The 17,177-nt window shown below is 33.2% G+C and overlaps 1 protein-coding gene across 4 annotated transcripts in view; it reads left to right on the top strand.

Moving 5' to 3' along the window:
- LOC119836773 (protein madd-4) overlaps positions 1-17,177 on the top strand; it is a 97,573-nt gene that overhangs the window by 74,280 nt on the left and 6,116 nt on the right. For 2 of the 4 annotated variants that reach the window (XM_038362234.1, XM_038362233.1), the window contains 11 exons: positions 1,067-1,234; positions 2,812-2,994; positions 3,413-3,565; positions 4,609-4,787; positions 7,923-8,026; positions 9,105-9,211; positions 12,125-12,217; positions 12,463-12,722; positions 12,946-13,054; positions 13,592-13,748; positions 14,340-14,485. In XM_038362234.1, coding sequence (XP_038218162.1) covers positions 1,067-1,234; positions 2,812-2,994; positions 3,413-3,565; positions 4,609-4,787; positions 7,923-8,026; positions 9,105-9,211; positions 12,125-12,217; positions 12,463-12,722; positions 12,946-13,054; positions 13,592-13,748; positions 14,340-14,485 — 1,659 coding nt within the window. The remainder of the gene's footprint in view (positions 1-1,066; positions 1,235-2,811; positions 2,995-3,412; positions 3,566-4,608; positions 4,788-7,922; positions 8,027-9,104; positions 9,212-12,124; positions 12,218-12,462; positions 12,723-12,945; positions 13,055-13,591; positions 13,749-14,339; positions 14,486-17,177) is intronic. The other 2 variants (XM_038362236.1, XM_038362235.1) reach the window with 2 other exon arrangements.

Raw genomic sequence — 17,177 nt, 5'->3', positions numbered from 1 at the left:
TAACAATTTTCTTTTTTCTTTATTACAATATTTATGGCAAGACTAGGTATATATATATATATATATATATATATACATGAAATTTATATATATATGTTATTATATTATATATATATGAAAGCCATTTATAAGATTCTTTGTGGCATTTGTTATTTAATATTAAGTAATACAAAAATAAATTGAATTTGTAGAAATTTGATCACTTCAACGTGTACCACATTTCGACAACTTGGAATTGAAATTCTATTCCAAAGCTAACTTGATTTATAAATGCTGACCTAGAAATTCTAGACCGACATCTATCAATGAAGTCTAGGTATGTAGCAACCAAAGCGTCTATAATGAAACTTAACGCTATCGGAATATGGATCAAATTTATTTAACATCGTTTATATATTTGGAATCCTTACAAACCAAGACATTTTATTCATTTTAGTTTTTATATAAATATAAAACGAAATTCTATAAAAATATTATAGATAATTATAACTATAGTTCATAAACTGCTGGTATTTGTAAATCCGAAAATATATGTCTTTTATCTACTTTTTAAATACAAATATGCTAAAGACGGCTTAGTTAAAACTTTAATAAGATTTTCATCTAATACGACATTAAATTTACTACAAACCGTGTAACATACGGAAAATATGCAATCGATTATATCAATGAAAAAGATTGCCATGTAAATTACCAAATATAAAAGAAATTCTCTATCCTAAATTATTCCTGAATCTCTGTTTTGTTCAGTTGCTCTCTGCACATGTATAACCTATGGGCTATGTTTTTATTTTTTTTAATACTGAGCTGGTGGTTCGCCTGTTGGTAAGCGATCACCACCGCCCATGAACATTCGCAGAGGTACTGCCTGTGCGAACGCGCTGTCCGTTTAGAAAATGTAAGAAATAAGGAAACCTCCACTCATCGTACGAAAATCAATAGCATGCTATTATTTCACGCCAGTTTTCTTTGGAAGTGTGGTACTTACCCGGTGCGAGCTGGCCCAATTCGTGCCGAAGCATGCTCGACTCCCACATTAATTATATGTATAACCTCCATCTCACAGGTAACACGTGGTGGCACGAACACCGTGGTGGTACCGAACAGCATGTGTCCCCAACCGCCGCCCCCAGACCGGCAGTACTGCAACGTGCTTGACTGTCCTGTGCGATGGCACTCTGGGGAATGGTCCAAGTGCTCCAAGACTTGTGGAGGCGGTGTGAAGCAGAGAGAGGTACTAATCAAACTTATTGCTGTAAATTGTTTCTACGTTTGTTTTTCTTTTTATTTTGTGTTATTTCTAGACGCTGTTATGTCTTTCTGGTGTTAACTATATCCTGTATTTTCGCTTCAACGTAGGCGTAACGTGGCGGAGGTTTTTGTGTAGCAATAAGGCCCCCTTTGTATGAAATATTAGTGACTAATTCCTGAGTTTGAACAGTGTTTACTTTTATCTTTTATACAATAAAGCATTATAAATAAATAGACAAATGGGCTGATTGAGTATTTGGAATTATTGTGTTCAAAATATACGAGAAATATAGAATGTAAAGATGTCTTATTACATAAAAATATACATGGTCAAATAAAATATTATTGTGAAGTGTGTGGAAAATGTGGCCGTATAACTCAAATTTCATATAAACCCTAGGCGAAGACGAAAGTACCAAAAATTCATAATAAGTTAGAAAGCGACATAAATGAATCACCAAATATGTGACTAAAAACCAACAAATTAACTTAACTAGTACCTTGTAATGTGAACAACACGTTTTTTATCTAAGGATTTTCAAATTGTCATTATTACAAATGAGTATCGCTACGCAATTTGGATTTTCATAGTCCGTCGATTGAGTTTTGAATAAACACAACCACTATTAATTATTATTTCAACAATAAATCAATACTAATTGGCTACTCGAGACAGCATTGTTGGTAAAGTAATGAATTTGATTTCAATTTATTGGCCTGAAAAACATCTACTTATAGAATTTCGTTTTACGTATCTTGATTTCTTGTTAATTATTTTATGCAAGTGTGAAATAGATTGAATCCTTCAATTTTTGACATTATGACATACTAACTGCGCCCCGCGGTTTCACCCGCGTAAGTCCGTATCCCGTAAGAATATACGGATAAAAAGTTGCCTATATGTTATTCCGGTTATTCAACTATCTACGTATCAAATTTCATTGCAATCGGTTCAGTATTTTTTGTGTGAAAGAGCAACAAACTCACACACATCCTTACAAACTTTCGCATTTAGATAGTTGCATAGTAGGATAGTAGGATGATATGACATCTTGTACATAAGTTCAGTCAATATTTAAAGGGGGTAATATAAACTTTTCACATCGATACCGCATTTGAATGAATCATATCGTTTTAGGTGTGGTATAAAAGCCTTTATCATAAAAAATATTATAATAATTTGATCAATTGGTTTGAGGCGGAATTCGAATCCGCACCTTTTTGCCATACCGAAACAACGCCTAGGCTCTCGGCCACCCGTGATCCTGCCTCAGCAATCGTACTTTTTCAACACTTTCATTTTATATGCCCAAGGGACACCACAAAAAAAAGAATTTTCTTAATTTCTCAGTTATAGAGCATTTCAATGCTATAAAAAAGTCCTATATGTAAGTTACACCGCTTATTTCATTTGTTGTTTTGACTAGGTTGTATGCTATTAACCATGACCTTGTTATTGTGTCACTTACTATGTATACTATCCAATTATATTTATTTCCATTGTGTACAAATACTGCACTTTTAAGTGCTAAAATTTTAATATAACTGAATTTTCAACAGGTGATATGTAAACAAGTGATGGCCCAATCACACGTGGTAGAACGACCACCTTCCCAGTGCAATTCTCCAAGGCCTGCGTCCACTAAATCCTGTAACAGCAGACCATGTCTATTGGATACATCAGCACCGGAAATTTCATTGGCTAATTCATCATATATACAGCATGATCCTAAGAAGAAAAAGGTACACGACAAACTCAATATGAACACCGTGTAACGAAACATTTTAATGATAGATATATGGTCTATAGATGGCTTACTTGTTAATATTGATAAATATTATAACTTAAGTATTTGTTTGATAAAATTTGAAGATTATGTGTGTGAATATATTTCAATCATAACTGTGGACATGATTAGAAAATTTTAAATAAAAAACTTCAGTCGTTTTTAGCCCTAACACATAAGCGGAGCTTCTTTTCCTCATTTACCATACCAAGTGTACATACTTAAAATTTATCAAAGTATAATTGTACACCTATTTCATTGCGTCCGTGCAGCGCTTCATCAGTTAACCTTACCTTTACGATTGTTGAAATATAAGGAACTAACTCAATCTGGAAAACTGGCAGTATTGAAAGGATCTTTAAACTTTTATACAGGTGACTGTGAAAGTTGGTGGATCAGCAACAATATTCTATGGCACCCAAGTGAAGATAAAGTGTCCAGTTAAAGGGTACAATAGAACAAAAATTCAATGGGCAAAGGATAGTCAGATAATTTCGAAGTCGAAGAAATATAAAATTTCAAAAAAGGTGAGTTTCAACTGCATCATCTTTATATTATGTCTTGTAATATATAACTACTTCACGAATTTCATTACGTCATAAAATTCACTTAATATTAAGATAGAAAGAGAGAGAGAGAGAGTATTACTTTTAAGAATTTCACATTTAATTCAAAGTTTATTGTTTAACCTTTACACTGTTACAACGTATTTTAATTTATATACTTGAAACTAGAGCTACTTAATATTTTAGTACACCAATCTCTATAGAATAATTAATTTGAATTGTACAGACAGTCATTACAAGTTGTTAAGTCACTTTCGACTCACGAAGTAGTAAATTTTTAACTCAACACAATTTCCTTATTAAATTGCAAACTAACTTCGGAATTTAAATTTATTCAACTCACACAATTAGTTTCTCTGTTTTTGCCAACTATTGCCTTAACGTAAACAGCAGGACGCAGTTGTTCATCTCATAAATAAACAAAGCATTCGAACGAGTACACTCCACTTTACAACAGTGCTCCGAGGATTTGTATAATATTTCAAAATAAAGCTAGTGCAAAATATTTAACAAGTATTCTTTTACGGTTGTACAGAATACGTACATTATTTATCTTAACGCTACTTTTTATATTAGCGATGAGCGCGCAGGTGTCTCTAAGGGATCATAATTAGGTCCTTAATTGCTTTTACGTGTTATTAATATAGTTAATATCTAGACGAGCATTTTCTTAATTAGCTTACTACGTAATAAATGTAAAATTTTCTGTTCTCCGCACGAATGAATTGATGCTGCAGAATTAAGATTTTCCGGGATTTATTCTGAATTCTATATAAATAAATCAAAATCAATAATGTTCAATGGTGTGCTCGTAGCGATCATATTTCAATTTTGCACGAAACTTATATTTTAAGTATTTATTTTATTCAATTAGACCAACCGTAGACTTCTTTAACACAAGTTACGAACACATCTGTACTCCACTAACTTGATAGAAGTCCTCTATATCTAAAATAGTACAAACAATATAATTTACCAAATTCAAACCCTAATTTCTTCCCTAGGGAGCTCTTCGCATAACATCCCTATCATTACGCGACCACGGCGTCTATACATGCGTAGCTGGTAGGTCAAGCGCCAATCTGACCTTACTGGTGAAACCACGACCAGGGGAGTTCCCATCCAGTGAAGAAATCGAGAGACACAAAGCTTTGGACGAACCGTCTTCCCCACTACAGGATAGGTGAGTAGAATGAGAAAATTGTGGTAATCCAATATTGTATAATTTATAACAATACAGCTGAAGTTTGTTTGAAGGCGCTAATCACAGGAACTACTCGTTTGCAATGAACATTTTTGTGTTGTATAGCATCATTGTAAGACTAATAAATCTCATTTTGAGAGGAGACAAAGTTGCTTGAATCAGTTATTTAAAAATAAATGAATTAAGTGTTATTTCATTATTATGATAGTCAAAGCCCATCAATAAGATTTCTTGAAAGAAGAATCAACTATAGCGAAAGAAATTTGTGAGGAGACTTCGTCTTTAATCTTAGGTATGTTTTTGAAAATATTAATCTACACTAATTAAAAAGAAGAATTTTCAGTATTTTTGTCTGTTTGTAACATTTTCACACAAAATCCATCAGAAACTTCACTCAGTGACAGTCCATATATGTACCACGGGCGAAGCCGGGACGAACAGCTAGTATTAAATAATATAATAAATTCTGCTCGTAAGATTGGCATATGCAGATTGGCAGATCAGCCGCCATTCGATCTTGCCATCAAAAAGTAACGTAAAGGAATTAACTTTTTTTTTTTATATTATCAAAATGTCGAAAAGTATGTCGAAAACCGAGGGACTTTTACTAAGCATAAAATATTTTATTCTCAACCACCACGTCTCCTTCCTGCAGGTCAATAATCTATTAATATAAAATGTAAAGACATCGCAACAACTAAAAAAGTAACTCATATATTATTGTGTCAGTCAGTATCATTTATTATTGTAAAAACACCCTCACTAAATACAATCTAGATTAAACACTAAACTAATATATCAATACAGATTTCGCACAACCATGCACTAGATAAGCTACTAAAGTATTAAAATCTGCTGTGTAGTGACCGATCAGTTGCGATGGCCGCTATAAAATTATATTTTACAAGCGAACTGAGAAAACAGCACGCTGGGGTGGCATAGAAAATGTCAAGGAAATTCAGAGCTGCTGTGTTCCGCAGCGCGATATTCATAAACTGTGTGAATTGTTTTAAATCCCTTTAATATTATAAATGCGTGAGTGATTTGGTCTGTCTGTTTGTCCCTCGTTCACGTCTAAGCATTAACCAATTCGAATTAAGTTTAATGCACATACAGTTTGTAGCCCAAAGAAGGACTCAAACTGATCTGAATATGCGGGTAATTCCGCGAACGGAATGCTAAAAGATGTTTCGTTGAATAAATAAACAAACAGTTTAATCTTTCGCAATATGGGCGTTTTTTTATTTATTAACATTCCCGGGACAAGCGGCTAGCCTTATATTTAAACAAGATTAACTTGTACCGTGATCTAATGGTTACCAAAGCTAATTGCTCTCGTTGATGGTAGCTCTCATCATTAAATACCAATATTTACTTATAAATTATTCATTTTACAGCTAATATCATTATCGATTTTATTATACATTAATAAATCAACAATGTTATTTCTAATGTAATCAAAATCGTGTAGGCCCGAAAAGGTATGATGTTGTATGGAAATTGTTTAAATTTAAATATTTCCGTAAAATGTTTTACCTTTATTCTAGCTGTGTAAAGCTTTCAAATGTGTTTTATATTAATAAATTCAGCTATTCGTAAACTTAAATTGACTTTGAATTTGATATGATTATAAATGTTAAAATCAATTAAGATATTTATTTTTTGTTCATTTCACATGAATATGACTTAATTTTATATCGCAATAAAACGTTTTATTCTCTTAAACAGACTCATATCTCGTTTTTATTCTGAGAATATTCTAATCTCGTTATAAAAATTTTATTTACTATTTTATTACTTTCCTTTATGAATTATTATTAATTAATGTAACAAGACTTCATAGAATCGAGGAAATATTACAAAAAAGTGCCAGCTCAGAAAAAATAAAATATTTTGTGCTTTGTGTATTTCAATATTCCCCACTCGAGATCTTTTAATACACTATTTTTTCATAACATCAAGATCTCAGTTTCTTAGGTTTTTATTTTCACGCTTCAAAAGATTCTAGATGTTCTAAATGTCCTAATCAAGTAATTTGAAGTTTTGCAGATGCGTTTATGCAGTCGTAATATTAAATTGAACTTTGTTATTATATATTACTACCTGCACCCCCCGGTTTCACCCGCGTAATTCTGTATCCCGTAGGAATGTCGGGATAAAAAGTTGCCTGGGTGTTAATCCAGTTGTCCAGCTAACTACGTACCAAATTTCATTGCAATCGGTTTAGTAGTTTTGCGTGAAAGACTAACATTCATACATACATCCATCCGCACAAACTTTCGCATTTATAATATTAGTAGGATAGAACTAGTAGGATATGTTGTTTGTATCTGTGTGTATTTAATCTAAGTAATATGTGATTACAGATCTCGGCTTTGTTCGATTCAAATTTACCCGGATAAAAATAACATACACTATTAAAAACACTAATGACACTCAAGAATAATGTAGCGTCTGGGATTAGAAGTATTTTTCAAATCAGACCAATTTTCAGATTAATTTTGTTACATCCAAAAATGTATGTGTATTAAATAGATTACAATAATACAATCTTAATTTTGATACGCTTTTGATATTGATATAATGTTAGCTAATACTTATATTAAAATAATTAATCAAACTTACTCGATGACATTTACCAACAGGCCCTTTACCCTTTCCTCACCCTTTCCATCATTCATTCCTTGACATCGATTTCTTCCTGCCAGTCGTCAATACTTTTCTTATATCTTATGCCTTACCCCTTAGGACAGCGCGTCGCAGAGGCGGTACCTGTGCGAATGTTCATGGGTGGTGGTGATCGCTTACCATCGGACGAACCACTAGCTCAGTTGTCCGCTATTGAATAACAAAAATATTAATAACTAGCTGTGCCACGTAGTTTCACCTGCGTAAGTCCTTATCCCTCAGGAATATCGGGATAAAAAGTTGCCTATATGTTATTTCAGTTGTCCAGCTGCAGTTTTTGCGCGAAAGACACACACACACACACACACATATCCATGCAAACTTTCGCATTTATAATATTAGTAGGATATTAGGATGGCCTATTAGGAGACCTGGGTGCCAGCAGAAGCATGGAATATTATAAAGATAATAAATCTTCTTCCACAGAGCCGATGGGAGATATAGAGCAATGATTGGAGGCAGATCGGATGATCAGTCCCACGAACAAAGGCCTGGCGACCAGAAAAAAAGCTATAAGGGTAAACAGAAAGGTAAGCAATTTTATTAATTTACGCTTGTTTAAATAAAAAAAGCTGCTACACACAAAAGGCGTATTTACGTACCTTTAGACATAATAGCCTTGTACTCTTATCTACACTAATATATAAAGTGGAAACTTTTGTAATTTTGCATGTTTGTAAATTTTTCACACAAAAACACTGGACCGATTTCAAAAATTCTTTCATCATTAGAAAGCCGCAGCTACACTGGGTTACATATGCTATATACATAAACCAAGGGCGAAGTCGGGACGAACAGCTAGTAGGTTATAACGCTGTTCCTATACGTTTCGAATAAATGTTTTTCTATCGCAAAGTTGAGCAAATAAACAGCGGCACGGCCGTACCATCCTCGAAGCGATGCAGGCTACTTTCGACCCTCTAAAACTTCGTTTTGGTTTGTAAATGTGGTCGATTTTTACGTGCAACTAAGATCAATGTTCTGTGGCAATGACGCGTCGAGAATTGTAAAGCAGTCAATTCACAAATATGTATATATATATCTATATATAATAACTAACAATAATAATCTTTACAATACCTTGGCACGCTCCACTGTAACACATTTCAGTTTCATAAATAAATGCAATCTTCGCAGCAGGTAGGAATAGCGTGTCAAAATTTAAAAGCTCTTTCTACGCTTACTCGCGTAGTCAAAGGAAAAATAGACAGTCCGCAGTGTTACATAGTTCCCGGTCCCGTGGGATTTCAAAGATAAAAAACTACCCTTTATTGGGTCTGAAGCTATCGCTGTACCAAACTTCATCCAAATCGGTTCACTGGTTTGGACGTGAAGACGAGACAGAAAAACAGATAAGCATGACCCCTGCCCAAGGATGACGCGAAATTGTGAAGCGTTCCACATTTTTGGGTTAAATAATATAATTAATAAATCGCGTTAAAAATCCGCGGGATTCGAACTCGCGTTTTTGCCAAAGCGTAGCAACGCCTAGCCTCTCGGCCACCCGTGATCCCACCACATTAATCGAATTTCTTCTACTCCTTCGGTTTCATGTGCCTAAGGGGCATCCCCTAAGTATATATTTGTAAAATTAATACCTTTATACAGGTAAAGTGGATAAAGTACGCGACGCATTATACGGAAGTGGCAGCACCAGCACGAAGCCAGCGCCTAGCTACAACTCGCAGGCGAGGGACATCTATGATGAGAACGAGGTAATTATCATTTAAGAATAGCTCTTTAAAATAGCCGATATACTGCTATAAAAGTCTCTTCATACATATATATGTCAAATTTTATCAAATTGGTTAAAGGCGATTTTGATTAACAGCCGGATGGCTGGCATATGCAAGTTTTATATTTACAATTTTTGTATAATTACCGTGTATAATTTTTGTGACAAGCTGTACCTTCCGAGTTTAATGGTATATATATGATGTATTATTTATATTTTAATACAATCTCTACAAATAGAAAATTAATCGAATCTATTTGCTACCTAACGGATCATTAAAATGTGGGCGACGATTTAATGAAATACTGGCTCATTCAAATATTCTACGCCATTAATTCAATAAATTGATTGCGATTTTATTATCGAAAACAGAAAAACCGGTATTTAAGTAAACGCAAACAACCTTAACCCCCAATCTGAGCAGGTTGTTTAATAATTTGATTCCTTCTGTTACTATGGCAACGATTAAAAACAATACTTAATTGGTGTACAGCGCATATTTAATGGTGTTAGGGCTAAAATAACTAGCTAGCTCCCATGATTTTCTACATTTTTAATATGCATTAAAGATATACCTATAGAGAAACCGTAATAAACATAGTTTAACTCACATAATATTTACAATATATAAGCATATTATTGTGAAAATCTCGGAATTATACGCAATAATATTCAGTTATTCCAAACTAAATCAGCAGAAAATTTATCATTAAAATACGACATAAATTCATAAATTCTCCTTGATTTAAAACTTTACCCAATAGTTAATAAAACTAGTAAGTAGTGCACAAAGAGAGTTATCGGAATTAACTGCCAACATTCACAAAGTTACTGATTTTTTTCAAATGTTAAAATCATCATCATCATCATTAGCCCATATATGTTCCCACTGCTGGGACACAGGCCTCCTATGAGGGTTCAGGCCATAATCCACCACGCTGGCCAAGTGCGGGTTGGTAGATGTCACATGTCGTCGAACTTTTGATTCTTGGACATGCCGGTTTCCTCACGATGTTTTCCTTCACCGTTTTAAGCAGTGGTGATGTTATTCACATGTGCAGATAAATTGAAAAATCAATTTATTTCTTGCACGCTCGCCTGTTCTCGAACCCCGACTTATCGATTTCGAAGTCCGAGGTCCTCACTACTGAGCCACCATTGCTTTTTTAATGTTAAAATATGATATTTTTATTATTGATAACACATCTATACATAAAAGTGCTATTTCAAAACCCAAATCTATAAATGTCATAATTCGTGGTAGTGTTCATCAAAATTGGTAGATTATAAAATCGTAGAAAAAACTACCATGAGAAACTACCCTATTACTACTGGAACTAAAAAATACAATCGAAAAGTTCCCATTTTCTCCACAATTAAGAGGCTAAATATTAAACTTCAGAACAATATAACAACCTTAAAAGACCTTGGCCCCACCCAAGTGTACAATAACATTCAATAATAATAACTTTACAGGCGTAATAAAAGCATCTATAAACTTTATTGCCCCGTTTTACGGTTGAACTTACTAAAGCAGATAACTAATCATTATGGGTCATCTCAAAGTTTACATGTCTTTACTTCGTCATCATCTGAATACTGTTTTTTACTGTTATCGTCTCGCAATCATAGCCACTCATGTATGGAAATAAATGTTATTCATTTCTATAATAAAGGTCACCGATATAACTAGAGGGAAAGTATTCCTTCACGTATAAAATAAAAACTAATCGCGTAATCGGTTGAAAATTCACGTCCAGTTATCGAATAACATCACCAAAGAAATACAGTCATATGGTGAACTTCTTTCGTTTTTTCAAAACGTTGGTTAATAATAAAAAAGACTGTATGAATATAGAGTATATATTTCTTAATGCTAATTTTTATATGTACTTGAATATAATAAAATAGTCCAAAACTAATTATTTTCGTATTCATCTGTGTGTTTCGCTCAATGCTATAAACGAAGATCGAATCTCAACTGCCTATCATATATATAGCAGACATAGAATTATTGAGGTTCATGCAGGTTTATTTTTTTATATTTTGCCTACAGACCTATATAATATACAGAAAAACATAACGTCGCTTCTCGTAATCGAGTAAAAATAACAAACTACGTGATCACACTAAATCGATATCAAAACAATGTGTTTTATTCTTTTTTTGTTCAAAGAAAAAAGGGGGAATCCCGTATAATCTTTTCCCATAATTATTATCTCACTTGCCTTAATTACTGTAATTAAAAAGGAGTGTTTTATATCTTAAATACTCGTATTGGGCAATAAAATAGGATTGTCTTTATTACCATAGTAGATAATGAGAATTAACTGAAGAAGCATCCACTAATTAATTTAATTACTATTGATTTTAATTTGTCGATAAGGGGTTAATGGATGATATTTATTCAATTAGTCCTTATTGTTCTTTCAAAGATTTAGTAGCCTAAAATAAAACGCTTTATTAAATACTTAAACGAGAGTAAACTTCTTCGTTATAATTTTTTTAATATAAAATAGATTTTATCGATGTAGTGAACGCGGTAATAGTAGCGGTATCGTATACTGTATAACATGGTGCTACATAAATATTTAGGAGAAGAAAAGTGCTTAAGTATAACACAATTTGATGCAGTTCTTTATTGATGAGAAGCAACCTCACAAATTAGAATGAAGTCTGTACTGGCTACTTCAATTTCAGATATTATTACGTGTTCTTTTATCCAATAAAATAATTGTTAACTTATTAAATTATGAATTAATTCTTTGACACATCAGATGCAGGATTTATACATAAGAACGTAATAAATCCACTAGACACTGCCCCATTCTATAGTATGCTTTTAACGTTGGCAATAACCATAAACAATTTTCGCACGCTGCTTTGGATTAAGGAGAGTGCTATATCATCTCAGATGCTACCGCCCAATAGAAACGGAGGCTCTCGTCTATTGCCGTGCCTACATTACCTTATAATGCAAATACAGGTGAGGAGTTACCAGAATAGAGCATGGCTCAATGGTTTACAGGACTAACTATGGCATGTTTACTTTTTAAATCTGTACAGTAGAACATCATTCATCATTCGATGGTTTATGATCGTAATAACATGGGTTGCAGCTGAATGAAAAATATGTCTTCTAATAGTATTAATATAAGAGTCAAAATTCATCCATCATTAATCTGGATTTAAATCACTTTATAATTGATCAGTTATAATTGATATGTGCAGATGTTCTGGAATTTTCAGACGTTGGGAAACTCGAGGGGACAAAGAATGGTTGATCCGGTTATCATGTATCAAAACTATGGTACACCAACCAAATCGGAAGTGATTAATCTAGACAACAAACAAATCGTGTTCCCAGTGGACGATGATTCCGATATAATTATAGTTAATGAAGATTATAATCGGAATACAATTGAAGAAGATTACGGTAAAACTCAAAAGGATGCTGGAGATATAGTTGAATCCACGACAGCAGTAGAAACGTATGTTCCTTTCTCATTTAATGTAGCATTAATAATAATTAAGAATAAATAGATTTAAAGATAAATGCATGAAAGTATAATTAATAATCTAACACAAATTGCAATTTACCCATGCAGAACTTGTATATTGTATATATAATACACGAGAACAAGATAGGAAATTGGAATATAATTAGAAAACTACATAGCTTTTTTGGTTGATCAATTATGATTTATTTCCCAGAACTACACCCGCGGATGCTCACGAATATGTCTGGATGACTACAGATTGGTCACCCTGCAATGCTGCCTGTGGTCAAACAGGTCATGAAGTCCGAGGGGCTGTATGTCAAGTAATTATTTTAGATTTTTTGTTTTTTTTTTTGTAGATTTAAAAAGTACCAGTTTCATGAGTCGCTACAATAGTCATTAGTAACCGAATTAACGCTTAGGTGTAGTGTGGCCCGTTTCCTTTTCCTCTTCTTTCCTTGTTTATTCCTTTTTCCAGGCGTCAATCCATCCCATATCCCTTTCCCGTTAAAAGTGGGTAGCGCATTCGCAGAGGCACTATCATGTTCATGGGCAGTGGTAATCGAATACAATCAGGCGAACCACCAGCTCAGTTGCCCGCTTATGGATTTAAAAAATTTATTACGTTGTCATTTAACCTGACAGATAAACTAAAGAAATCATATCCAAAAGTAGCGAAACAGGTTTAATAAAAATGTCGAAATTTTTGAAGGCCCACATTTACGTCATCATTTATTTCCTATAAACATGGTTTCATCTAAACCGACAAATAAAGTCTAATAAACACAGTTAAAAGTTAATCAACTCAAAATAAAATATTTGAATTCTCCTTACTTTATCATAATATCTTATTCCCATAGCACAAGAAGAACAACAACACAGTGACAGTAGAAACAGAAGAATGCCTGAAAAGGATAGCAACACAGCCGACTGTAGTACGAGAGTGTGTTGGCAAGAATTGTTCAAAATGGAGGACCAATCCTTGGTCTCCTGTCAGATGCTTACCGACGGGAGCTGGTTAGTATTCAAATATGTATAAATGAGTAGAAATTAAAATTGAGAAAAAGGAGGTCTCATCACTACGTAACGATCTAGAACGATCAGACAACCCTTAAAATTTATAGGAAAGAGGAATCTATCATTTAAACAGATCTATATCCTGAACATATTTTTAAGATACTTATATTTCGGAGATGTGTTTTTTGTTATATAATGGGGGTTCCCATTAGATTGAGGCCTAAACCCCCATTAGAGGTTTGTGTCCTTGAAGTGGGAACGTATATTGGCTGATTATAGAAATGAAAAAAAACTGAATAAAATCAGCGATTTTAAGTTATTTACATTCACCGAACAATTTATGGGAAAATTTAATATTATGATCATAAATAATACAACAAATATAAGAGTTCTCCCATTCAAAGGAAACTTTACATAAGATGTAGTGTTGTAGTGAATTTTTAAAAACAAAAAAGAGTAGAGAAGTCTTTATATATCATCATATCATCATCAGCCTCCATATTTTCCTACTGTAAAGCAGGCCTCGTCATTATCATAAGTACTACTGATATTAATTAAAAGCATTTGGAGCACTAATGTTAACGTTTACAGCAATAGCCCGTCGTCGAGTGGAGTGCGTGGCAGAAAACGGAACTATACTACCCGAAACTGGGTGCTCGTTCGCACACCGTCCGGATAAATCGCGCAAAGAGAAACAGAAATGCAAACCTGTGTGGATTGTGGGCCCTTGGAGTAAGGTAATTGTTAAAAATATTTAATTGTTTTCATTGTTTCTCTAGCTGTTGCCAGCGATTTTTTCGGCGTAGTTATAACGAAGTTAAATGTAATTATACTACAGTATTAGGCATAAAGAAGAGTATACTCTTAAATACGTATTTACGGTGTTTAAAGTAAGCTTATTGATCTCGTCGTTTTTCATTTCTTTTAGTTCTATTTAGAAAGATGGCATTTCTGATTGGATGGATTACGAAATTACGAAGTTATACATTTTATAGTATACTAGCTGCGCCCCGCGGTTTCACCCGCGTAAGTCCGTATCCCGTAGGAATATCGGGATAAAAAATAGATGTTGGCCGATTCTCAGACCTACCCGATATGCTTACCAAATTTCAGAGGAATCGGTCAAGCCGTTTCGGAGGAGTTTGGCAACGAAAACTGTGACACGAGAATTTTATATATATAGATAATATTATTTACTTTTCGTCTGCAGTCGGATTAAAACCAAGCAGACATGATATACATTATATTCAATATTATTTTTATACATGTTGAATTGATGCCTTAATCTCTCGGGAGACTTTTACCTGGAGTATTAAGTATTATTAATTAAATAAAAGTTTCAGCAGATAATTTCAATGTCGATAAAAATACAATCCTATCAATAGAGAAAAGTTTCTTTAAACTGAATGTCAAATAGAGGACATTTCGTTGCATTTTCGCTCTGCAAAGTCAATGACACATGCGATAACCTTATCGATTGTAGTTGTTGCAAAGTTTTGTATTTTATTGTTTCTACAAGGGTTTTTAACCTTATTCATAAAAAATAAAACCTAGCCTTTAATCTTTCAACTAGACTGCGTTTTTTTATATTTATGTAATAACTATATAATATTTTATTTTTTTTATTATCTTACTCTTGTGGAGCGATCATATTATTCCATCTAATTGCCAAAATAATTCTTAACCATGAAGGGGTCGCGGATGTGTACAATGCAGCTCCCATGACCCCTTCAATGAAGCGGCTCTACGGAACACGGTAGAGTTTTAGTCGGTAGGAATCCAACATAGCCCACGGCTCCTTTCCCCAGAGGCTGTGTGTATCTATGTAAGATTTCCCCACTAAAAAAATGAATCTTAATTATCCCTGAACCTTGTTCTAGCCGTTTTTATATTTATCTTTGCGTTAAACATTTGAAATCCTGTGTTGTCAAAAATCTAATATATAAAATTCTCGTGTCACAGTTTTCGTTGCCATGCTCCTCCGAAACGGCTTGACCCATTTTGATGAAATTTTTTGTGCATATCGGGTAGGTCTGAGAATCGGCCAACATCTATTTTTCATACACCTAAATGATAAGAGCAAGGCAGAACAACGTTTGCCGGGTGCAGCTAGTTACTTATAACTTCTTGGATAGACTCCGTTTATTATTAGTGTGTTTCAAAAATGTTATTCAAATTTTAGACTAGAATGTCGCGATTTGAATTACATGAATTTCCATAAATTAAACTTAAACATTATATTAGGGCTTATAATTACATTAATCACATCGCATAAATGTAATTACATTTACAATATAAATGTATTAGGGCTTATAATTTAAGCCCTAATAAATTTATACAGTCTCAAATATGTGGAAATATATTGCCTAATCTATAGGTTTCATACCAAAAAATTGTACACGCGAAGTTCATTTAAATTTCTTGTTAGTCATGTCTATAAATAAAAGCGCTAGATCTAAATATCACTGTACAAACTTTTGATCTGTCCAATTAGTCTAGTCTATGACTCGGAGTTAAAGTACCTATATTCCTGTGTGTATACAGACTGATACATAAGCGGGTTATATCTCTAGTTTTTTATATCTTTGAAATTATTAGTAAAAATATTTACATTTTGATATTTGTCTAAAAGAATATTAAAATGTAAATCTAATATTAAAAAACGGCTTAAACTCAAAAACTTCTCAACAACTTCTTATATTTTCGCTTAGGGTCGAGACAATCAGCTATTCCAGATATAATCTATGGATAGGTTTAGTTATTTAAAGCTATCAACATGAGGCATATTTTTAGCTTATTGATCGAAAGCAATTTACAAGTTGATAGTTTAAGGCCAGATGAGCATGCTAGAGTTTTATCGCTTTTTATAGTCCTATTCAACCTTATGAACATAACCTTCTTTAAAGTTCAGAAACTATTTTAAATGGGTGGTTAATCTTAGTACGAAATGCTGCAATATTGATGGTATTTTGAATTGTTGCAATCAAAACTAAAGAAGGAAAGCTATCACTCTACTTCTAATTTGTCCTTGAAAATTTTATTAAATGCATCGTTTTGACCGTGAATACTTTAAAGATAAATAATGATTTTCAACCACTATCATGGTGATTCTAAACCAAAATTTCTTCTATGTATATTAAATACAAGCATTCAATTATTAAAAAAAAATCAAATCCATCTTCAATATTTAATATATTAACATGTACTAGAAACAAAGAAGCACTAACATATTATGAAACAGGCTTCCTTTGCGTCAGTCTGTCCGTCTGTTCGAAATAAACTCTAAAACTCCTGCAATGGATAGCGTGAGTTTCATGGAAAGTTCTAGTATATATTTGATAAATTGTTATGTCAACGGATTTTAAACGCGATTTATTCATTATATTATTAACCCGACGTTTCGAACACTTTACAGCGAGCGTGGTCACG

The sequence above is a fragment of the Zerene cesonia genome, chromosome 25 (assembly GCF_012273895.1).
Source record: "Zerene cesonia ecotype Mississippi chromosome 25, Zerene_cesonia_1.1, whole genome shotgun sequence".
Classification (NCBI taxonomy): domain Eukaryota; kingdom Metazoa; phylum Arthropoda; class Insecta; order Lepidoptera; family Pieridae; genus Zerene; species Zerene cesonia.
The sequence above is the reverse complement of the archived record's forward strand: the minus strand, read 5'-3'. Positions and strand labels throughout refer to the sequence as shown.